This window comes from Raphanus sativus, chromosome 8, assembly GCF_000801105.2.
Source record: "Raphanus sativus cultivar WK10039 chromosome 8, ASM80110v3, whole genome shotgun sequence".
In the NCBI taxonomy this organism is placed as follows: domain Eukaryota; kingdom Viridiplantae; phylum Streptophyta; class Magnoliopsida; order Brassicales; family Brassicaceae; genus Raphanus; species Raphanus sativus.
In genome coordinates, this window is record NC_079518.1 from 17,889,606 (window position 1) to 17,915,581 (window position 25,976).

Sequence of the window (25,976 nt, forward strand, 5' to 3'; positions counted from 1 at the left end):
CTGACACTAGTACAAAAATTATTATATCTAATAATGTTAGTTTGGCCTTTTTGACCAAAAACAACATTTTCCAGAACTACAATCGCCAACTAACTGAATATAGCTGCACAAAAGTTCTCACATGCTTGGTCATTTGGTTTACACGGAATATTGTCGTAGCATTTTTTGTAGTCTTGTTTTACTTCGAAGTCTGTTTAAAATCAAAATGATTACAATGTTGACAGTTATAAAAAAAGATAAATATATGAGTATAAATAAAAGTAAACAGTAAAGTGAAATTAAATACCTGGGTAGCAATGAACATTAGATACTATGAAGAAGATAGTGAAAACAAATGCGATCAATATGTTTTTGGAGATAGCCGTTTTGTATGAACTTTTCTTAATTTTTTAGTGTTCTGTTTTGATTTATATTGTTATATATATAATAACATAAATTTTCATAAAAGGAATATTTCATTGACGAAGAAGGAAAATTTCATCAAAATATCCTTGAGCTTAATTTCTTGTATTATAGTCAAAATAATATTAAAATAAATTCCTTACTTTATAATATTTCATCTTTGGTTTCAAATGTTATTCTCTTTTTTATAGAAAATATCTTGTCAATATATGTTTTGTTATTTGTTACTGATTTTGCAAGTTCTATCGGTTATAGATTATTTCCTTAGTTTAAGTCAAAAAATTTTAATTTATATTATATATTTAATATTATAAGTTTAATATTTTTAAAAAAATATATATTTAGTTTTAGACGAATCCAAAAGTTTATTTAATAAAAACTTGGCATATGGGGTTTTTCATAAGCCAAATACATCATGCATAATATATTTAAATTAGAATATGTTTATGGTTGTTTTGTTCTACACAAAAAATATTATTAATTGCTAATATAACATCAACACATATTTCATAATGAATATAATATTTAAAATATACATTAAAAGTAGGTAATAAATACTTAATTAGTGACATAAACTACACTTAGATACTATGAAGAAGATAGTGAAAACAAATGCAATTAATATCTTTTGGAGATACCCATTTTTTATGAAATTTCTTAATTTTTAGTGTTCTATTTTTATTTATATCGTATATACATATATACACACATATATATATATAGTAGCATTAATTTGCACAAAATAAAATTTTCATTAAAATATCCGTGAGCTTAATAACTTGGATTATAGTAAAAATAAAATTAAAATAAATTCCTTACCGTATAATACTTTATCATATTATTTTATCATTGGTTTCAAATATTATTCTCTTTTCCTTATAGAAGATATCTTGTTAATATACAGTTTGTTATTTGTTACTGATTTTGCAAGGTCAATTGGTTATAGGTTTAGATTATTATTATGATTGAATATTACCTAAGTTTTAGTCAAAATTAATTAATTTGTATTATTATTATTATTATTTATTTTTAATCTCCATATATTTGATGTTAGGATTATCCAATAGTTTATGTAATAAAAACTTGGCATCTGAGGTTTTTCATACATGTATGTTATTATTTTAGTTCAGTAGAATCTTAGAAATTTTAATTTTTAATGTTGTATAATAAATGCATTAATTTGCAATATCACTAATAGAGAATTTTATTTTGAGTATTTATTTCTAGTTTTAATTTCTTATAACCATTTTCAGGTTAACATAAGACAAATATGTCATACAGACTATATTTAGACTACAATATGTTTATGGTTGATATTTTAAATTTATATATCTCATATGGGCGTTCCGATCAAAACTAGAAGCCCTAAAACGCTCTGAGGCGATATCTGAGAGACGGCGCTCCTGAGATTGAAATCTCCCTTGAGATTTCGATCTTCCCCTGATCTATACGTCCTTGACGTTAGATCAGCCAGCAGTCACTCTAATCCTTGCTCTGGATCATCGGAATTTTCATTTGGCGCTCCTTTTCACGTTTGCTTCTCACTCAAGTCACTCATCTCGTGGTAACACGGCCTTCTTGACGTTTCTCCACCGATCTGTTCAAACCTAATCTCGTGATATCACGATTCGACCTAAGAACTATAGCTCTTTAGCTACTGTTTTGTCTTCTCTGATAGTTTCAATGACTCGTACTGGTTGTTGATTTGATAGCAAGGATCTGGTTCCTCGTTTTGAGATCGGTGAAGTATGGGATCCTCACAGAGATATCCTTCTGCTCCTATGGCAGTTGATAAAGGCAAGGGGATCATGTATGAAGACGACGACAAGCCTCTCATGCTCGAGGAGGATGACGGAACTCCTATCATTCGGGAGTTTCACATGTCATTGATTGGTAAGGTTCTAAATCCCAAGAAACAGAACATGGAGAAGCTCATTGTCTCCATGCCGGCTCAATGGGGCGTACAAGATCGGGTAACAGCTAATGACCTTGGCGATGGGAAGTTCTTGTTTAATTTCTCTTCTGAAGAGGATCTAAAGTATGTGCTAAGCAAGGGACCTTTCCACTACAATTATTGTATGTTTGTCTTGGTACGGTGGGAGCCGATAGTTCATGATGATTATCCTTGGACCATTTCGTTTTGGGTGGAAATCACGGGCATTCCCCTGCATCTTTGGACTGTAAAGAACTTAAAGAAAATTGGAGGAGAACTCGGACATGACGACACTATTGAGTTATCAGCTGGACGCTTGTTGATTGATGTGGATACAAGGAAACCCTTGTTATTTGCTAAAAAGGTTCAATCCCCACGGGGTGATGAAGTTACTATAAGGTTCAAGTATGAATTGCTCTTTAAACACTGCTCACATTGCGGCTTTCTCACTCATGAAGTCTCACAATGCCCTAAGAAATTAGAGGAGCAAAGACAACAGGCAAAGGAAGCGGGGGTCTTCTCTCGGGTACAGCTTCCTTTTGAGCCAAGCAGTCGCCAATCTTTGTTGGCTGATAGGTCTGATCGTGATCGGTACCATAACTGGACTGAACGGCCAACGGAGATAAGGAGAAATCCCAAGTTTGAGTCGTACACAAACTCGGACTCATACCATCGATCACAGTCTGAGCGTATTGCTTCTAAACAAAGGTACAATACACATGATAGCTACAAAGGGCCGGGTAACAGATGGCCACAGTCTGGATCCCGATACAGCCGTCGTTATGCTCCTTATGAGCTGAAGACGACACAATGGAAAGTTAAAGACGATCGGGATGTGATCTCCGATCGGGATGTGATCTCTAATCCGCGTCGTCACAGTGGTGGTGCTAATATCAGAGACAGTCAAAGTGAGGCTATGCGTATTGAACAGCCTAGATGTGATGGACTGCAACTAATGGTAACTGATCCTGTACAACCTGATAGAGCCGAATCATCAAAGCATAGTGGACGGAAGATTGCAAGTAAAATTGTTACCCCATCACGTACACATGTTCGTGAAAACAATGTAACAATAGGTGGAAGGGTTGATTCAAGAGCTATTAATTTCTTCCCTATGGAGAAAGAGGTGCTTACCGATGGAGTTGATGATCAGATGATTGGTGCGCTACAAGACATGGAGATGGGCGAACAAGATGACGCTCTGATGCAGTTACAAGAGTCTAACATAAATGACAGGATATTGGATGAGGCTGTGGATGACTTGCTGGGGGAAGAACTAGAGGAGATGGATGAGAGTATGAGCTCTCGTATTGAGCCTTCTTCTCTCGCTGCTGTTAAAGTCAAGAACAAGTCTTCTAAGGGGAGTTCACGACAATTGGTTCCACGGGGAATGCCAATTAGGAAAGCTGAGTTTCTTCGTCGGGGATCTCCACGGAGCTACGGCGTCTCTTCATCGGGAGTTAACGAAACTCGCAAGTATAATCGTCAGAGTGGATCGAAGAAACCACGAGCAAGTTCTCACAAGAGTAATGAGTTGGAGGGGTCCAAAAAAACCCCAAAAATTTATCCATGAGGACAATCAGTTGGAACTGTCGAGGGATTGGAAGCGACCTCACAGTTCGACGCCTTACGGAGATGTGTCAGAAGCATCACCCAGGACTCGTGTTTCTATCTGAAACGAAGAACAAGAGGCTGCTGTTGCAAAACATTCAGGCTGATTTAGGATTTGATCGTTTATTTACCGTTGAGCCACTTGGTCTCAACGGAGGTTTAGCTCTTTTTTCTATGGATGAATTTCAAGTTAATGTTTTATTTTCAAATAACAGAATGATTGACATTGAGGCAGTCATTGATGGAATAAAAGTCTTTATGACGTTTGTTTATGGGGATCCTGTATTAGAACGAAGAGATCAAGTTTGGGAACGTCTTACGCGTTTCTCAACAACAAGAACTGGACCTTGGTTTATGATAGGTGATTTCAATGAGATTACAGGTTATAATGAAAAAGAAGGTGGTAGACAGCCTACTGATAGCTCATTTCTACCTTTCAAGAAAATGCTAAGTGATTGTGGGATGCTAGAATTTCCATACACTGGAGATATGCTCTCATGGGTTGGTAAGAGAGCAGGGAGAGTAACTGTTAGATGTCGACTGGAAAGAGCAGTAGGAAATGCCGACTGGCATGAAAAGTTTCCTCATTCGAAGACGAAGTATATGAGGTTATGGGGTTCGGATCATCGTCCGATACTTGCTGATATCCTCAAAAAACCAACCAAGAGATCGAGGAAATTTAAGTTTGACAAAAGATGGTTGGACAATGAGGAACTGAGACAAGTTATTTTGGAGGGATGGAAATCACCTGATCTTCCTCCTAATGCCTCTATAATGGAACATATTTCCAGTTGTAGAAAAGCATTGAGCGAGTGGAGGAGACAAAATAATATAAACTCTGCAAAACTGGTGGAAGAGCTTAAGGAAAAAGTGGAAGGTCTATATGCAGATGATAACGCCACAACTGAGGAGATTGCAGTAGCTTTGAAGGAGCTTTCTGATGCTCTTAAGGCAGAAGAATTTTTTTGGAAACAAAAGAGCCGAGTATTTTGGCTACGGGAAGGAGATCGTAATACGAAATTTTTCCATGCCTTAACGAAACAGAGGAGAGCAAGGAACAAGATCACTCAGCTTCTGGATGGAAATGGAAATATTGTGGAAGATGAAGAAGGACTAGTAGCCATTGCTACTAGTTATTTTAGACAAATCTTTGAGTCTTCTAATCCACAGGATATTGAAGAAGCTCTATCTGAAGTTCCTACGACAATAACGGAGCCAATGAACGAAAGTCTTACCGCACCGGTAACGGAGTGGGAGATTAAATTAGCACTCTTTGCTATGCATCCAGAAAAAGCTCCAGGTCCAGATGGGATGACTGCACTGTTTTACCAGAAGTTCTGGGATATAGTAAAGGATGATTTGACTCTTATGGTTAATAAGTTCCTTACTGAAGGGATAATGCCCAATGGACTGAATGAAACTAATATCTGTCTCATCCCAAAGACAACAAAGCCTAATGAGATGACGCAGTTTAGGCCTATTAGTTTGTGTAACGTGAGCTACAAGATTATCTCTAAGGTCCTATGCCAGAGACTTAAGAAAGTGATCCCAGGATTGATATCAGAAACCCAGTCAGCCTTTGTTGCTGGAAGACAGATTTCTGATAATATTATGATTGCTCAGGAGATGTTCCATGCTCTCAGGACCAAGCCAAGCGGGCGCAACAAAAGAATGGCTATTAAAACAGATATGAGTAAAGCCTATGATAGGATGGAATGGTCATTTATTGAAGCTGTGATGAGAAAGATGGGTTTCTCAGAAACATGGACTATATGGATAATGAGATGTATCACGTCAGTACAATACAAAGTCCTCATGAATGGGCAACCGAGAGGAAACATTATTCCAGGAAGAGGCTTACGCCAAGGAGATCCTTTGTCTCCTTTCATTTTTATTCTATGCACGGAAGCGCTCGTTAGCCTTCTCAATCACGCAGAGAACCAGGGAAAGATAACATGGATGCGCGTTACCCGCGCGTGTCCATCGGTATCCCACCTGCTATTTGCTGATGATAGCCTTTTCTTCTGTAAGGCGGAGCCCCGTGAATGTGAAGAAGTAATGAAAGTGATCAAGATCTATGGTAAAGCATCAGGACAGTGTATTAACTTTGATAAATCCTCCTTACTCTTTGGTAAGAGGATTAACGCAACCACAAGGCAAGAGATCAAAGATGTACTTGGAATACAGAATTATGGAGGGATGAGGACTTATTTGGGTATCCTAGAAGATATTAGTGGCTCAAAATGCAAGCTCTTTGCCTTCTTAAAAGACAAACTAATGCATAGAGTGAATGGCTGGACAGGGCGCTGGCTCTCGAAAGGAGGAAAGGAGGTATTGATTAAGTCCATTTTGCTTGCTCTTCCGACGTATGTTATGTCTACTTTCCTGCTCCCATTGGAGATATGTGAAAACCTAGCTAGTGCTATTGCCCAATTCTGGTGGAGCTCGAATCCCCCTAAGAGAGGAATACACTGGTCGAAATGGGAGAAAGTCTGCCTACCGAGAGAAGAAGGAGGGATTGGATTTCGCATGATTCATGAGTTCAACTTGGCACTATTGGCGAAACAATTATGGAGACTAACACAAAACCCGGATTCGCTGGTTGCCCGTGTCTTAAGAGGAAGATATTACAGACTAAGCTCGCCTTTACGAGTAAATTCTGTAAGTAGTCCTTCCTATGTTTGGACTAGTATATCCGCTGCGAGGGAGCTTTTGTTGATGGGGATAAGGCAGAAAATACACTCTGGTTATGAGGTTAAGGTATGGGAGGACCCCTGGATTCCATTGAATCCTACTAGACCAGCTATACCCATAGCACCAGTTATGAACCCAAATATGCGAGTGAGTGATCTTATTGATCAGGAGTTGAAGGAATGGGATGTTAATCTACTGGAACAATATGTCAGACCTGATGACATACCCCTTATAAGGAGTTTAGCCATAAGCACGACTCATAGACCTGACACGTTTTGCTGGAACTTCACAAGACATGGACAATACACGGTCAAGTCTGGATATTGGGTTGCTCAAAATCTAATGAAGGATGCAGATGAAAAGCAAATGTTAGAGCCAAGTATAACAAAGCTCCAAGCCTTTGCTTGGAAGATAAAGGCACCAAAGAAAATTGGTCACTTCCTATGGCAATTGTTAACTGGTCATGTGGCAGTAACGAGAAATCTAGTAAGGAGAAACATGAGATGTGACAATTACTGTCCGAGGTGTGGTGAACCAGAGGAGTCAGTAACACATGCTATTTTCGAATGTCCACCTGCTCTACAAGTTTGGCTACATTCATCGACTCCAACTAATCCTGGTGTTTTTCCAGCATCAAGTATCTACACGAATATGAACTACCTCTTCTGGGAAAAAGATGGTTCACTTGAACCAGAGCTAGACAGGGACCCTTATCCCTGGCTAATTTGGTACATCTGGAAGGCTAGAAATGACAAACTCTTTAGAGGAATCGACAGAGATCCTCTGGAACTAGTTCGATATGCTGAGAGTGAGTGTCAAGCTTGGTTTAATGCCAATGAGATGATACCGCCAGTAGTACAACAGAGTACTATACAGGAACCCCAAGTCATAAGCTTGGGAAATATTTGCTTATTGGATGGATCATGGACAGCGCTAGCTCAATTTAGTGGATGTGGTTGGGTCTGGTTAGACAGTGGGGGAAAGACGCAACTCATGGGATCACACAACTTTCCCAGAAGAGAATCAGCTCTGCACTCAGAAGTGGAAGCACTGCGGTGGGCGATGGAGAATATGCTTCAACATTCAACATGCCAGAACTTCGGAACGGACTGCAAAGAATTGATCGCAATGATCAAGGAGCCTCAGGCTTGGCCAAGTTTTGCTACGGAGTTGGAGAGAACAGAGACACTACTCATATGCTTCCCGGATTTCAAGATTTCTTATGTTCCAAGAGCGCGCAATCGGATTTCTGATTTTTTAGCAAAGACAGCTAGATCCTTCCATAGGAAGTTACTTTTTGTTGGTTGTTCTATTCCGGTCTGGTTACCCAGACCACCTCAAGCTTGAGTAATAGAATAGCCGTTTGCCGAAAAAAAAATATATATATATATCTCATATGGTGAATTAATATTTTTTATTTCCTTTAAGCAAAGATTTTTTTTTCATGTAATTTCAGGTTGCTAATTGTTTTGGATCTTTATTACAGTATTCCTGACACTAGTACAAAAATTATTATATCTAATAATGTTAGTTTGGCCTTTTTGACCTACAACAACATTTTCCAGAACTACAATCGCCAACTAACTGAATGGTCATAGCTGCACAAAAGTTCTCACATGCTTGGTCATTTGGTTTACACGGAATATTGTCGTAGCATTTTTTGTAGTCTTGTTTTACTTCAAAGTCTGTTTAAAATCAAAATGATTACAATGTTGACAGTTATAAAAAAGATAAATATATGAGTATAAATAAAAGTAAACAGTAAAGTGAAATTAAATACCTGGGTAGCAATGAACATTAGATACTATGAAGAAGATAGTGAAAACAAATGCGATCAATATGTTTTTGGAGATAGCCATTTTGTATAAACTTTTCTTAATTTTTTTAGTGTTCTGTTTTGATTTATATTGTTATATATATAATAACATAAATTTTCATAAAAGGAATATTTCATTGACGAAGAAGGAAAATTTCATCAAAATATCCTTGAGCTTAATTTCTTGGATTATAGTCAAAATAATATTAAAATAAATTCCTTACTTTATAATATTTCATCTTTGGTTTCAAATGTTATTCTCTTTTTATAGAAAATATCTTGTCAATATATGTTTTGTTATTTGTTACTGATTTTGCAAGTTCTATCGGTTATAGATTATTTCCTTAGTTTAAGTCAAAAAATTTAATTTATATTATATATTTAATATTATAAATTTAATATTTTTTAAAATATATATATTTAGTTTTAGACGAATCCAAAAGTTTATTTAATAAAAACTTGGCATATGGGGTTTTTCATAAGCCAAATACATCATGCATAATATATTTAAATTACAATATGTTTATGGTTGTTTTGTTCTACACAAAAAATATTATTAATTGCTAATATAACATCAACACATATTTCATAATGAATATAATATTTAAAATATACATTAAAAGTAGGTAATAAATACTTAATTAGTGACATAAACTACACTTAGATACTATGAAGAAGATAGTGAAAACAAATGCAATTAATATCTTTTGGAGATACCCATTTTTTATGAAATTTCTTAATTTTTAGTGTTCTATTTTTATTTATATCGTATATACATATATACACACATATATATAGTAGCATTAATTTGCACAAAATAAAATTTTCATTAAAATATCCGTGAGCTTAATAACTTGGATTATAGTAAAAATAAAATTAAAATAAATTCCTTACCGTATAATACTTTATCATATTATTTTATCATTGGTTTCAAATATTATTCTCTTTTCCTTATAGAAGATATCTTGTTAATATACAGTTTGTTATTTGTTACTGATTTTGCAAGGTCAATTGGTTATAGGTTTAGATTATTATTATGATTGAATATTACCTAAGTTTTAGTCAAAATTAATTAATTTGTATTATTATTATTATTTATTTTTAATCTACATATATTTGATGTTAGGATTATCCAATAGTTTATTTAATAAAAACTTGGCATCTGAGGTTTTTCATACATGTATGTTATTATTTTAGTTCAGTAGAATCTTAGAAATTTTAATTTTTAATGTTGTATAATAAATGCATTAATTTGCAATATCACTAATAGAGAATTTTATTTTGAGTATTTATTTCTAGTTTTAATTTCTTATAACCATTTTCAGGTTAACATAAGACAAATATGTCATACAGAATATATTTAGACTACAATATGTTTATGGTTGATATTTTAAATTTATATATCTCATATGGTGAATTAATATTTTTTATTTCCTTTAAGCAAAGATTTTTTTTTCATGTAATTTCAGGTTGCTAATTGTTTTGGATCTTTATTACAGTATTCCTGACACTAGTACAAAAATTATTATATCTAATAATGTTAGTTTGGCCTTTTTGACCTACAACAACATTTTCCAGAACTACAATCGCCAACTAACTGAATGGTCATAGCTGCACAAAAGTTCTCACATGCTTGGTCATTTGGTTTACACGGAATATTGTCGTAGCATTTTTTGTAGTCTTGTTTTACTTCAAAGTCTGTTTAAAATCAAAATGATTACAATGTTGACAGTTATAAAAAAAATAAATATATGAGTATAAATAAAAGTAAACAGTAAAGTGAAATTAAATACCTGGGTAGCAATGAACATTAGATACTATGAAGAAGATAGTGAAAACAAATGCGATCAATATGTTTTTGGAGATAGCCATTTTGTATGAACTTTTCTTAATTTTTTTAGTGTTCTGTTTTGATTTATATTGTTATATATATAATAACATAAATTTTCATAAAAGGAATATTTCATTGACGAAGAAGGAAAATTTCATCAAAATATCCTTGAGCTTAATTTCTTGGATTATAGTCAAAATAATATTAAAATAAATTCCTTACTTTATAATATTTCATCTTTGGTTTCAAATGTTATTCTCTTTTTTATAGAAAATATCTTGTCAATATATGTTTTGTTATTTGTTACTGATTTTGCAAGTTCTATCGGTTATAGATTATTTCCTTAGTTTAAGTCAAAAATTTTAATTTATATTATATATTTAATATTATAAATTTAATATTTTTTAAAAATATATATATTTAGTTTTAGACGAATCCAAAAGTTTATTTAATAAAAACTTGGCATATGGGGTTTTTCATAAGCCAAATACATCATGCATAATATATTTAAATTACAATATGTTTATGGTTGTTTTGTTCTACACAAAAAATATTATTAATTGCTAATATAACATCAACACATATTTCATAATGAATATAATATTTAAAATATACATTAAAAGTAGGTAATAAATACTTAATTAGTGACATAAACTACACTTAGATACTATGAAGAAGATAGTGAAAACAAATGCAATTAATATCTTTTGGAGATACCCATTTTTTATGAAATTTCTTAATTTTTAGTGTTCTATTTTTATTTATATCGTATATACATATATACACACATATATATATAGTAGCATTAATTTGCACAAAATAAAATTTTCATTAAAATATCCGTGAGCTTAATAACTTGGATTATAGTAAAAATAAAATTAAAATAAATTCCTTACCGTATAATACTTTATCATATTATTTTATCATTGGTTTCAAATATTATTCTCTTTTCCTTATAGAAGATATCTTGTTAATATACAGTTTGTTATTTGTTACTGATTTTGCAAGGTCAATTGGTTATAGGTTTAGATTATTATTATGATTGAATATTACCTAAGTTTTAGTCAAAATTAATTAATTTGTATTATTATTATTATTTTATTTTTAATATACATATATTTGATGTTAGGATTATCCAATAGTTTATTTAATAAAAACTTGGCATCTGAGGTTTTTCATACATGTATGTTATTATTTTAGTTCAGTAGAATCTTAGAAATTTTAATTTTTAATGTTGTATAATAAATGCATTAATTTGCAATATCACTAATAGAGAATTTTATTTTGAGTATTTATTTCTAGTTTTAATTTCTTATAACCATTTTCAGGTTAACATAAGACAAATATGTCATACAGAATATATTTAGACTACAATATGTTTATGGTTGATATTTTAAATTTATATATCTCATATGGTGAATTAATATTTTTTATTTCCTTTAAGCAAAGATTTTTTTTCATGTAATTTCAGGTTGCTAATTGTTTTGGATCTTTATTACAGTATTCCTGACACTAGTACAAAAATTATTATATCTAATAATGTTAGTTTGGCCTTTTTGACCTACAACAACATTTTCCAGAACTACAATCGCCAACTAACTGAATGGTCATAGCTGCACAAAAGTTCTCACATGCTTGGTCATTTGGTTTACACGGAATATTGTCGTAGCATTTTTTGTAGTCTTGTTTTACTTCAAAGTCTGTTTAAAATCAAAATGATTACAATGTTGACAGTTATAAAAAAGATAAATATATGAGTATAAATAAAAGTAAACAGTAAAGTGAAATTAAATACCTGGGTAGCAATGAACATTAGATACTATGAAGAAGATAGTGAAAACAAATGCGATCAATATGTTTTTGGAGATAGCCATTTTGTATGAACTTTTCTTAATTTTTTTAGTGTTCTGTTTTGATTTATATTGTTATATATATAATAACATAAATTTTCATAAAAGGAATATTTCATTGACGAAGAAGGAAAATTTCATCAAAATATCCTTGAGCTTAATTTCTTGGATTATAGTCAAAATAATATTAAAATAAATTCCTTACTTTATAATATTTCATCTTTGGTTTCAAATGTTATTCTCTTTTTTATAGAAAATATCTTGTCAATATATGTTTTGTTATTTGTTACTGATTTTGCAAGTTCTATCGGTTATAGATTATTTCCTTAGTTTAAGTCAAAAATTTTAATTTATATTATATATTTAATATTATAAATTTAATATTTTTAAATATATATTTAGTTTTAGACGAATCCAAAAGTTTATTTAATAAAAACTTGGCATATGGGGTTTTTCATAAGCCAAATACATCATGCATAATATATTTAAATTACAATATGTTTATGGTTGTTTTGTTCTACACAAAAAAATATTATTAATTGCTAATATAACATCAACACATATTTCATAATGAATATAATATTTAAAATATACATTAAAAGTAGGTAATAAATACTTAATTAGTGACATAAACTACACTTAGATACTATGAAGAAGATAGTGAAAACAAATGCAATTAATATCTTTTGGAGATACCCATTTTTATGAAATTTCTTAATTTTTAGTGTTCTATTTTTATTTATATCGTATATACATATATACACACATATATATATAGTAGCATTAATTTGCACAAAATAAAATTTTCATTAAAATATCCGTGAGCTTAATAACTTGGATTATAGTAAAAATAAAATTAAAATAAATTCCTTACCGTATAATACTTTATCATATTATTTTATCATTGGTTTCAAATATTATTCTCTTTTCCTTATAGAAGATATCTTGTTAATATACAGTTTGTTATTTGTTACTGATTTTGCAAGGTCAATTGGTTATAGGTTTAGATTATTATTATGATTGAATATTACCTAAGTTTTAGTCAAAATTAATTAATTTGTATTATTATTATTATTTATTTTTAATATACATATATTTGATGTTAGGATTATCCAATAGTTTATTTAATAAAAACTTGGCATCTGAGGTTTTTCATACATGTATGTTATTATTTTAGTTCAGTAGAATCTTAGAAATTTTAATTTTTAATGTTGTATAATAAATGCATTAATTTGCAATATCACTAATAGAGAATTTTATTTTGAGTATTTATTTCTAGTTTTAATTTCTTATAACCATTTTCAGGTTAACATAAGACAAATATGTCATACAGAATATATTTAGACTACAATATGTTTATGGTTGATATTTTAAATTTATATATCTCATATGGTGAATTAATATTTTTTATTTCCTTTAAGCAAAGATTTTTTTTCATGTAATTTCAGGTTGCTAATTGTTTTGGATCTTTATTACAGTATTCCTGACACTAGTACAAAAATTATTATATCTAATAATGTTAGTTTGGCCTTTTTGACCTACAACAACATTTTCCAGAACTACAATCGCCAACTAACTGAATGGTCATAGCTGCACAAAAGTTCTCACATGCTTGGTCATTTGGTTTACACGGAATATTGTCGTAGCATTTTTTGTAGTCTTGTTTTACTTCAAAGTCTGTTTAAAATCAAAATGATTACAATGTTGACAGTTATAAAAAAGATAAATATATGAGTATAAATAAAAGTAAACAGTAAAGTGAAATTAAATACCTGGGTAGCAATGAACATTAGATACTATGAAGAAGATAGTGAAAACAAATGCGATCAATATGTTTTTGGAGATAGCCATTTTGTATGAACTTTTCTTAATTTTTTTAGTGTTCTGTTTTGATTTATATTGTTATATATATAATAACATAAATTTTCATAAAAGGAATATTTCATTGACGAAGAAGGAAAATTTCATCAAAATATCCTTGAGCTTAATTTCTTGGATTATAGTCAAAATAATATTAAAATAAATTCCTTACTTTATAATATTTCATCTTTGGTTTCAAATGTTATTCTCTTTTTTATAGAAAATATCTTGTCAATATATGTTTTGTTATTTGTTACTGATTTTGCAAGTTCTATCGGTTATAGATTATTTCCTTAGTTTAAGTCAAAAATTTTAATTTATATTATATATTTAATATTATAAATTTAATATTTTTTTAAAAAATATATATTTAGTTTTAGACGAATCCAAAAGTTTATTTAATAAAAACTTGGCATATGGGGTTTTTCATAAGCCAAATACATCATGCATAATATATTTAAATTACAATATGTTTATGGTTGTTTTGTTCTACACAAAAAAATATTATTAATTGCTAATATAACATCAACACATATTTCATAATGAATATAATATTTAAAATATACATTAAAAGTAGGTAATAAATACTTAATTAGTGACATAAACTACACTTAGATACTATGAAGAAGATAGTGAAAACAAATGCAATTAATATCTTTTGGAGATACCCATTTTTATGAAATTTCTTAATTTTTAGTGTTCTATTTTTATTTATATCGTATATACATATATACACACATATATATATAGTAGCATTAATTTGCACAAAATAAAATTTTCATTAAAATATCCGTGAGCTTAATAACTTGGATTATAGTAAAAATAAAATTAAAATAAATTCCTTACCGTATAATACTTTATCATATTATTTTATCATTGGTTTCAAATATTATTCTCTTTTCCTTATAGAAGATATCTTGTTAATATACAGTTTGTTATTTGTTACTGATTTTGCAAGGTCAATTGGTTATAGGTTTAGATTATTATTATGATTGAATATTACCTAAGTTTTAGTCAAAATTAATTAATTTGTATTATTATTATTATTTATTTTTAATATACATATATTTGATGTTAGGATTATCCAATAGTTTATTTAATAAAAACTTGGCATCTGAGGTTTTTCATACATGTATGTTATTATTTTAGTTCAGTAGAATCTTAGAAATTTTAATTTTTAATGTTGTATAATAAATGCATTAATTTGCAATATCACTAATAGAGAATTTTATTTTGAGTATTTATTTCTAGTTTTAATTTCTTATAACCATTTTCAGGTTAACATAAGACAAATATGTCATACAGAATATATTTAGACTACAATATGTTTATGGTTGATATTTTAAATTTATATATCTCATATGGTGAATTAATATTTTTTATTTCCTTTAAGCAAAGATTTTTTTTTCATGTAATTTCAGGTTGCTAATTGTTTTGGATCTTTATTACAGTATTCCTGACACTAGTACAAAAATTATTATATCTAATAATGTTAGTTTGGCCTTTTTGACCTACAACAACATTTTCCAGAACTACAATCGCCAACTAACTGAATGGTCATAGCTGCACAAAAGTTCTCACATGCTTGGTCATTTGGTTTACACGGAATATTGTCGTAGCATTTTTTGTAGTCTTGTTTTACTTCAAAGTCTGTTTAAAATCAAAATGATTACAATGTTGACAGTTATAAAAAAGATATATATGAGTATAAATAAAAGTAAACAGTAAAGTGAAATTAAATACCTGGGTAGCAATGAACATTAGATACTATGAAGAAGATAGTGAAAACAAATGCGATCAATATGTTTTTGGAGATAGCCATTTTGTATGAACTTTTCTTAATTTTTTAGTGTTCTGTTTTGATTTATATTGTTATATATATAATAACATAAATTTTCATAAAAGGAATATTTCATTGACGAAGAAGGAAAATTTCATCAAAATATCCTTGAGCTTAATTTCTTGGATTATAGTCAAAATAATATTAAAATAAATTCCTTACTTTATAATATTTCATCTTTGGTTTCAAATGTTATTCTCTTTTTTATAGAAAATATCTTGTCAATATATGTTTTGTTATTTGTTACTGATTTTGCAAGTTCTATCGGTTATAGATTATTTCCTTAGTTTAAGTCAAAATTTTAATTTATATTATATATTTAATATTATAAATTTAATATTTTTAAAAAATATATATATTTAGTTTTAGACGAATCCAAAAGTTTATTTAATAAAAACTTGGCATATGGGGTTTTTCATAAGCCAAATACATCATGCATAATATATTTAAATTACAATATGTTTATGGTTGTTTTGTTCTACACAAAAAATATTATTAATTGCTAATATAACATCAACACATATTTCATAATGAATATAATATTTAAAATATACATTAAAAGTAGGTAATAAATACTTAATTAGTGACATAAACTACACTTAGATACTATGAAGAAGATAGTGAAAACAAATGCAATTAATATCTTTTGGAGATACCCATTTTTTATGAAATTTCTTAATTTTTAGTGTTCTATTTTTATTTATATCGTATATACATATATACACACATATATATAGTAGCATTAATTTGCACAAAATAAAATTTTCATTAAAATATCCGTGAGCTTAATAACTTGGATTATAGTAAAAATAAAATTAAAATAAATTCCTTACCGTATAATACTTTATCATATTATTTTATCATTGGTTTCAAATATTATTCTCTTTTCCTTATAGAAGATATCTTGTTAATATACAGTTTGTTATTTGTTACTGATTTTGCAAGGTCAATTGGTTATAGGTTTAGATTATTATTATGATTGAATATTACCTAAGTTTTAGTCAAAATTAATTAATTTGTATTATTATTATTATTTATTTTTAATATACATATATTTGATGTTAGGATTATCCAATAGTTTATTTAATAAAAACTTGGCATCTGAGGTTTTTCATACATGTATGTTATTATTTTAGTTCAGTAGAATCTTAGAAATTTTAATTTTTAATGTTGTATAATAAATGCATTAATTTGCAATATCACTAATAGAGAATTTTATTTTGAGTATTTATTTCTAGTTTTAATTTCTTATAACCATTTTCAGGTTAACATAAGACAAATATGTCATACAGAATATATTTAGACTACAATATGTTTATGGTTGATATTTTAATTTATATATCTCATATGGTGAATTAATATTTTTTATTTCCTTTAAGCAAAGATTTTTTTTCATGTAATTTCAGGTTGCTAATTGTTTTGGATCTTTATTACAGTATTCCTGACACTAGTACAAAAATTATTATATCTAATAATGTTAGTTTGGCCTTTTTGACCTACAACAACATTTTCCAGAACTACAATCGCCAACTAACTGAATGGTCATAGCTGCACAAAAGTTCTCACATGCTTGGTCATTTGGTTTACACGGAATATTGTCGTAGCATTTTTTGTAGTCTTGTTTTACTTCAAAGTCTGTTTAAAATCAAAATGATTACAATGTTGACAGTTATAAAAAAAGATAAATATATGAGTATAAATAAAAGTAAACAGTAAAGTGAAATTAAATACCTGGGTAGCAATGAACATTAGATACTATGAAGAAGATAGTGAAAACAAATGCGATCAATATGTTTTTGGAGATAGCCATTTTGTATGAACTTTTCTTAATTTTTTTAGTGTTCTGTTTTGATTTATATTGTTATATATATAATAACATAAATTTTCATAAAAGGAATATTTCATTGACGAAGAAGGAAAATTTCATCAAAATATCCTTGAGCTTAATTTCTTGGATTATAGTCAAAATAATATTAAAATAAATTCCTTACTTTATAATATTTCATCTTTGGTTTCAAATGTTATTCTCTTTTTTATAGAAAATATCTTGTCAATATATGTTTTGTTATTTGTTACTGATTTTGCAAGTTCTATCGGTTATAGATTATTTCCTTAGTTTAAGTCAAAATTTTAATTTATATTATATATTTAATATTATAAATTTAATATTTTTAAAAAATATATATTTAGTTTTAGACGAATCCAAAAGTTTATTTAATAAAAACTTGGCATATGGGGTTTTTCATAAGCCAAATACATCATGCATAATATATTTAATTACAATATGTTTATGGTTGTTTTGTTCTACACAAAAAATATTATTAATTGCTAATATAACATCAACACATATTTCATAATGAATATAATATTTAAAATATACATTAAAAAGTAGGTAATAAATACTTAATTAGTGACATAAACTACACTTAGATACTATGAAGAAGATAGTGAAAACAAATGCAATTAATATCTTTTGGAGATACCCATTTTTTATGAAATTTCTTAATTTTTAGTGTTCTATTTTTATTTATATTGTATATACATATATACACACATATATATATAGTAGCATTAATTTGCACAAAATAAAATTTCATTAAAATATCCGTGAGCTTAATAACTTGGATTATAGTAAAAATAAAATTAAAATAAATTCCTTACCGTATAATACTTTATCATATTATTTTATCATTGGTTTCAAATATTATTCTCTTTTCCTTATAGAAGATATCTTGTTAATATACAGTTTGTTATTTGTTACTGATTTTGCAAGGTCAATTGGTTATAGGTTTAGATTATTATTATGATTGAATATTACCTAAGTTTTAGTCAAAATTAATTTCTATTAATATTATTATTTATTTTTAATATACATATATTTGATGTTAGGATTATCCAATAGTTTATTTAATACAAACTTGGCATCTGAGGTTTTCATACATGTATGTTATTATTTTAGTTCAGTAGAATCTTAGAAATTTTAATTTTTAATGTTGTATAATCTATACTATTAAAAGGGAAGCAGTCTTGAAAAGTCGACTTATACAAGTTGTTTTGACCCTTTCATTTAACTAACAATATTTTTGGTCTTACCTAATATTTCTCTAACTAAATATACTACCTTATATTTAGCTGGCATTAGTTTTTATTATTGGGCCCATAAAAGAGGATTAATATTTACATACCTAATTACAAAAGTGATGCTTAACATATTAGACGTGCCTATTGACGAACCAATAAGTCTAAAACTTACATATTATTAATTGTACAGTAAACATATTTATAACATAGTATAACGTTCGTGTTGCTACCATATATTTCCCTAATCGTATTGAATTTAAAGATAATTGTTTTTAATATATTTGCATACATGCTCGATTTAAAATTATGTGTGCACAACACACTTAATATATGTTTGATATTACAAATATTTACAAAATGGAATATAGAAAGAAAATCAATGTAATATAATATTTGTCTACGGTATAAAATTCATGGCCAGGACCTCTGATATATATCATTTGTGCATCTCCATCTCAATAGTAAATCGTATAATAATATATTGTTTACTGAAAAAAATAAAAAAAAATATAATCTGAATATCTACACTATGATACTTCATATTCATATGATTTTATGATCATTTGTATTTTTTATAACAAAAAAGTAAACCAACAAAATTTTCATTGTAATATTTTTAACAGTTTTTAACAGTTTGTGAACAAAAAAAAAGATTTTAACAGTTTTAATAATTTATAGTTGTTTTAAAAATTCAAAATATAACATATAAGAAAAAAATATATTTTTATTATATATTTAATGTGATTGTTTAAATTTTTTAACATCACAAATTAAACAAAAAGATGGAGAATGCAAAATTATTATCAAATATTTATTATTCAAAATTATTAATTGTCATATATATATATATATATGTTACTCATATTAAATAATTCTGTAGCTTCTGTTTAAAAAAGAACGAAGAATATTTTTTATGCATTATTAATCAATTTGATAATTAATTTTATAAAAATAATAATATATATTTAGATGGACCAACATATTTTTCTTAGAATTCCGAAATTCATCATGCTGATGACACGTGAGTACATTCAAATGTTGTAATGTTCCTCAATTAATATATAAGGGATAATATTCTAAACTTTGTGAAAAGATGAGTACTTTGGGTATCTGATGGGTCTCACGTATGATCCGAACCAGACCTAAAATTTACGGGTCTTAAAATAAACAATAAGTATTTTAGTGGATCCGAATCGAATCTATATTTTTGGTTTCGGTTCGTGTTTTGGATCCAAATAAAATGCACAGACCTAAAGATTTACATAAAAGATATACATGCGAAATTTGAAATAAACTAATTTATAATTTATATAATTGTAAAAAATTATATGCTTTAATATTTACAATAATGTACAACAATCAACAAATACTAATTCATATTAAACTGTTTATAGTTTAAGAAAAACCCGCGCTTTCAAAGCGCGGGTCAAAATCTAGTAAATGCATTAATTTGCAATATCACTAATAGAGAATTTTATTTTGAGTATTTATTTCTAGTTTTAATTTCTTATAACCATTTTCAGGTTAACATAAGACAAATATGTCATACAGAATATATTTAGACTACAATATGTTTATGGTTGATATTTTAAATTTATATATCTCATATGGTGAATTAACATTTTTTATTTCCTTTAAGCAAAGATTTTTTTTCATGTAATTTCAGGTTGCTAATTGTTTTGAATCTTTATTACAGTATTTTTGACACTAGTACAAAAATTATTATATCTAATAATGTTAGTTTGGCCTTTTTGACCTACAACAACATTTTCCAGAATTACAATCGCCAACTAACTGAATGGTCATAGCTGCACAAAAGTTCTCACATGCTTGGTCATTTGGTTTACACGGAATATTGTCGTAGCATTTTTTGTAATCTTGTTTTACTTCAAAGTCTGTTTAAAATCAAAATGATTACAATGTTGACAGTTATAAAAAAGATAAATATATGAGTATAAATAAAAGTAAACAGTAAAGTGAAATTAAATACCTGGGTAGCAATGAACATTAGATACTATCAAGAAGATAGTGAAAACAAATGCGATCAATATGTTTTTGGAGATAGCCATTTTGTATGAACTTTTCTTAATTTTTTTAGTGTTCTGTTTTGATTTATATTGTTATATATATAATAACATAAATTTTCATAAAAGGAATATTTCATTGACAAAGAAGGAAAATTTCATCAAAATATCCTTGAGCTTAATTTCTTGGATTATAGTCAAAATAATATTAAAATAAATTCCTTACTTTATAATATTTCATCTTTGGTTTCAAATGTTATTCTCTTTTTTATAGAAAATATCTTGTCAATATATGTTTTGTTATTTGTTACTGATTTTGCAAGTTCTATCGGTTATAGATTATTTCCTTAGTTTAAATCAAAAATTTTAATTTATATTATATATTTAATATTATAAATTTAATATTTTTTAAAAAAATATATATTTAGTTTTAGACGAATCCAAAAGTTTATTTAATAAAAAGGAAATTGCCACTAATACCACTTTCAAGATACCACTTTTCAATTATACACTAACCAACTATACCACTAGATTTTTAATAGCAAAATGACCACTATGTCCCTAATTAATTAAATCTAAAACCACCGACGAAGTCACATTTGACGAAGAGAAGAGTACGACTTCATCTTCTTCCTTGCAGTCACCAAGCTTCATCTGTGACCATGGCCGTTCTGTGTCTCTGAGCTCGGGTTGTGTCTTCCGTTCATCCGCCCTAACCACTGCTGCTTCCATCTCGCGCCATCTCCTCAGTCCAAGCCGTATCGTCATTCCGAGAGCTCACATCGAGCAGTACAAGTTGATGACAAAAATCATAAGCAAGATGCAGCGGTTCGGAGCCGTTTGGAGTCTAATCGAGGAGATGAAGAAGGAGAATTCTCACCTGATCGATCCAGAGCTGTTCGCCGTTCTCGCCGCCGAAGGCATCGAGGTGTGTTATACATTGTATCGATTAGGTGATCTTCTTGATTTAGATTCGGAATTGAGATTTTTAATGTCTTTGGTGGTTGTGATGGTGTGTGATAGATAACGTATGTAAGTGCGATTAAGCTGATGCACGAGAAGACTAAGTTTCGTCTGCACTCTCACGATATGCCGTACGGATCCGGCAGTGATCAGCAATCAGTCACTGGTTTTCCAGGCGTCGTTGATTCAACAGCTACTGTGTACTTCCTTTGTTCCTTTACAACTATACAGAAGATCGTTTTAGTTTTTTTTTGTCTTTCGATAGAAATTAGAACAACACATTAACTTGCAATTCATATCTGAAGTTATGGTTTAACGAAGCCATGAAATAAAGAAGCTTTATGGGCAGTGTTGTGTGCTCTGTTCAAGGAAGTTGAGAGTTGTACTCTCCAAGTAACTTTTACTTAAAAGAGAAACATATGATTTTTGTGACGCTTTAGTGGTTTTTATCTAAGTTTTCTTCTGATTCTTTTTATCTCAGGATTCATATTCAGGCATAAACTTATGGAGCGGTTGGGTATGAAGGTTTCATTTATTTCCTGAGTTGTATCTACACTGGGCGGTTAAAACCATTTCCTTTGGAGGTTTCCACTTGTGTTGACTCTGTTTGTGCTCATGATTCTTGTCGACCTGCTATTGATTTCATCGTTGAGTTGATGTATGCTTCATCCATTCTCCAAGTGCCTGAGCTTGTTTCATCTTTTCAGGTGTGTAAATGAAGTTTCCTCTTTGTCTTCTTGATTCAGAGATTGTTTAATTTTAACAGTTTATGTTGTGTGTTTGCAGAGGAGGCTTTGTAACTTTGTGGAGAAGTAAAACCCATGAAAATGTTTGATCTGATCATCTGGTGTATCTTTATAAAGACATAAATCTCTTGTGATAAGTGTTTCTTCACGAAACTAGTATTTTCTGAGTTTTATAAAGGTTTATAAGGGGTTGTAAGTTATATAATCTCTTCATGAAACTAGTATATATGAGTTTTATAAATGTTTATAAGGGGTTATAAGTTTCTTCTTGAAACTAGTATATCTGAGTTTTATAAAGGTTTATAATGGGTTGAGGAAAATATCTCTTGTTAAAGGACGTGGCTCTTTCACCAGATTTGCTGTGTTGATTGTCTTTTGGAGGGACTTTAAAAAAATTAACTTGTAATCCATTATAAAATCAGTTTATAAAAGTTTATAAATCAGTTTATAAACGTTTATAAATCATTTTTGAGTTTCTTATACTCATTCTGCCTAACATTCCTCACAAGAATTCTCAAGTTCACTAGATTTGCCTTTTTGTGTTGATTGTCTTTTGGAGGGACTTTAGAAAAATTAACTTGTAAGCCATTATAAATCAGTTTATAAACATTTATAAATCATTATAAATTGTTTTATAGACCTTTATAAACTATGATTAATGAATTTATATACTCATAGATAATTATATAAGGGTTTCTTCAAATCTTTATAAATGATTTTATAAATCCTTATAAATAACTTTAAATATTTTTATCAAGCTAAAGAACACGTGCATGCTTTGTAAAAAGATGATGATACATGGCAGATTCTATAGCACATGCGTACAGCAAGCAAGGCTTCACCGCTTCAGACTTTTGTAAATGGTTTTATAAACCATTATAAATATTTTTTTATTTCTTATCAATAATTCATAAATAATTATAAATAATTTACAAAGATTTATAAAAAATTATAAACACTTATAAATATCTTTGGAAAGATTTACTTATAACTTTTTGTAAGGATTTGTAAATTCTTCTAAATGATTTGTTAACTCTTATAAATTATATTATGAAGATTGTGAAACTCTAATAATATTTTTATAAACCCTTATATCATATAAGTTATATGTGGATTTATAAAATCTTATAAATTATTTGTAAATTCTTATAAACGATTTATAAAGTCTTATAAATGATTTTATAAACTCTTATTGGCATAAAAACATAAATTGGCACAGTTTAAAAAAGGCCAAATTGAAACAGAGGTCAACATTTTTTTAGGCAACAGAACAAAGGTCAACATAAAAAAATAAAAACGTAATGAAAGCGGTGAGTTGAGACACACGTCAAGGAGATAAGCCTTGCTTGAAACACGTCAATCAACACTTGTTTGCTTCTGAAGATACGGCAAGCTCCGACTTCCATAACTCCTTCAATCTCTTCTAAATTTTCAATCTTCAAACTTCAAATACTAATTAAGATTAATCTATAAACAATATAAAAGATGTGGGATCATTACAACAATGTTCGTGCTTTCATAATCCCAAACCTTAATACTATGTTTGTTAATATTTTTAGTAATGTCTAAACATAAACATCTCAACACTGCAAGTAATAGACACTACATCTCAACACTAGAAGTAATAGACACTACTACTCTATTGCTAAATCGTTCTTCTTTATAAAGACTTATAAATCGTCGAGTTGTACTTTTAACAATATCCAGAAATCCAGATTTATAAGGGATTATAATTCTGTAAAAAATGCAGTGTTCGCTATTCCAAAATCTTAATCTCAACTCTGCAAGTAATAGACACTACATCTCAACACTAGAAGTAATAGACACTACTCTTCTATTGCTAAATTTTTCTTCTTTATAAAGACTTATAAATCGTCGAATTGTACTTTTAACAGTATCCAGAAATCCAGATTTATAAGGGATTATAATTCTATAAAAAAATGCAGTGTTCGCTATCCCAAAATCTTAATCTCAACACTGCAAGTAATATACACTACATCTCAACACTAGAAGTAATAGACACAACTCCTCAATTGCTAAATCGTTTTTCTTTATAAAGACTTATTAATCGTCGAGCTGTATTTTTAACAATATCCAGAAATCCAGATTTATAAGGGATTATAATTCTGTAAAAAATGCAGTGTTCGCTATTCCAAAATCTTAATCTCAACACTGCAAGTAATAGACACTACATCTCAACACTAGAAGTAATATACACTACTCCTCTATTGCTCAATCGTTCTTATTTATAAAGACTTATAAATCGTCGAGTTGTACTTTTAACAATATCAAGAAATTCAGATTTTTAAGGGATTATAATTCTGTAAAAAGTGCAGTGTTAGCTATTCCAAAATCTTAATCTCAACTTGAACTCCAAATCAACCTTGTTTGCCTTTTGGATAAAAGCAAATGTTTACTAACGTTCGTTGTTTCAGATTTCGTTCAGAAATACACAAAATCGAAAGGAGATATACGCATACCAGGTGGGAAACTTGAACAGGTTGAAGGATCCGACATCTGATCCACGGTGTGTGAGAGAGGGACGAGATGACGATTGCGTGAGAGAGAGAATCCGTGTGTTAGCTCGTCGGAGATCTCAACGGAACGATGACGATGACTTTCGATGATGACGACTACGACGATTCGATGACGACGACGACGATGACTTTCGATGACGACGACGGATCCGGAGGAGAGAAACGATGGTCTCGACAGAGAGAAGAAGGTAACGACGGAGAGAGGTGATATGTTAGAGATAGGGTAGGGTTAATTTAGTCTTTTTCACACTACTGAAAAGTGTATTTGTGAAAATGTCCCTAAAATGGTGGTAAACTTGAATTGTGGTACTACACAAAGTGTAGTTATGAAATTTCCCCTTAATAAAAACTTGGCATATGGGGTTTTTCATAAGCCAAATACATCATGCATAATATATTTAAATTACAATATGTTTCTGGTTGTTTTGTTCTACACAAAAAAATATTATTAATTGCTAATATAACATCAACACATATTTCATAATGAATATAATATTTAAAATATACATTAAAAGTAGGTAATAAATACTTAATTAGTGACATAAACTACACTTAGATACTATGAAGAAGATAGTGAAAACAAATGCAATTAATATCTTTTGGAGATACCCATTTTTTATGAAATTTCTTAATTTTTAGTGTTCTATTTTTATTTATATCGTATATACATATATACACACATATATATACATAGTAGCATTAATTTGCACAAAATAAAATTTTCATTAAAATATCCGTGAGCTTAATAACTTGGATTGTAGTAAAAATAAAATTAAAATAAATTCCTT

General features: G+C 29.0%; 2 protein-coding genes across 2 annotated transcripts; both read left to right on the forward strand.

Moving 5' to 3' along the window:
• The first annotated feature begins 2,150 nt into the window (after nucleotides 1-2,150).
• LOC130499021 (uncharacterized) lies at nucleotides 2,151-3,908 on the forward strand. The gene has a single exon (XM_056992909.1). It carries the CDS (start codon nucleotides 2,151-2,153, stop codon nucleotides 3,906-3,908), a length of 1,758 nt encoding a protein of 585 aa, XP_056848889.1.
• Nucleotides 3,909-3,970: 62 nt separating this feature from the next.
• Nucleotides 3,971-22,721, forward strand: LOC130499022 (uncharacterized). Its single transcript, XM_056992910.1, has 7 exons — nucleotides 3,971-5,743; nucleotides 6,083-7,864; nucleotides 21,583-21,870; nucleotides 21,966-22,105; nucleotides 22,387-22,399; nucleotides 22,490-22,612; nucleotides 22,692-22,721. Exons 1-7 carry the CDS (start codon nucleotides 3,971-3,973, stop codon nucleotides 22,719-22,721), a joined length of 4,149 nt encoding a protein of 1,382 aa, XP_056848890.1.
• The last annotated feature ends 3,255 nt before the right edge of the window (nucleotides 22,722-25,976 follow it).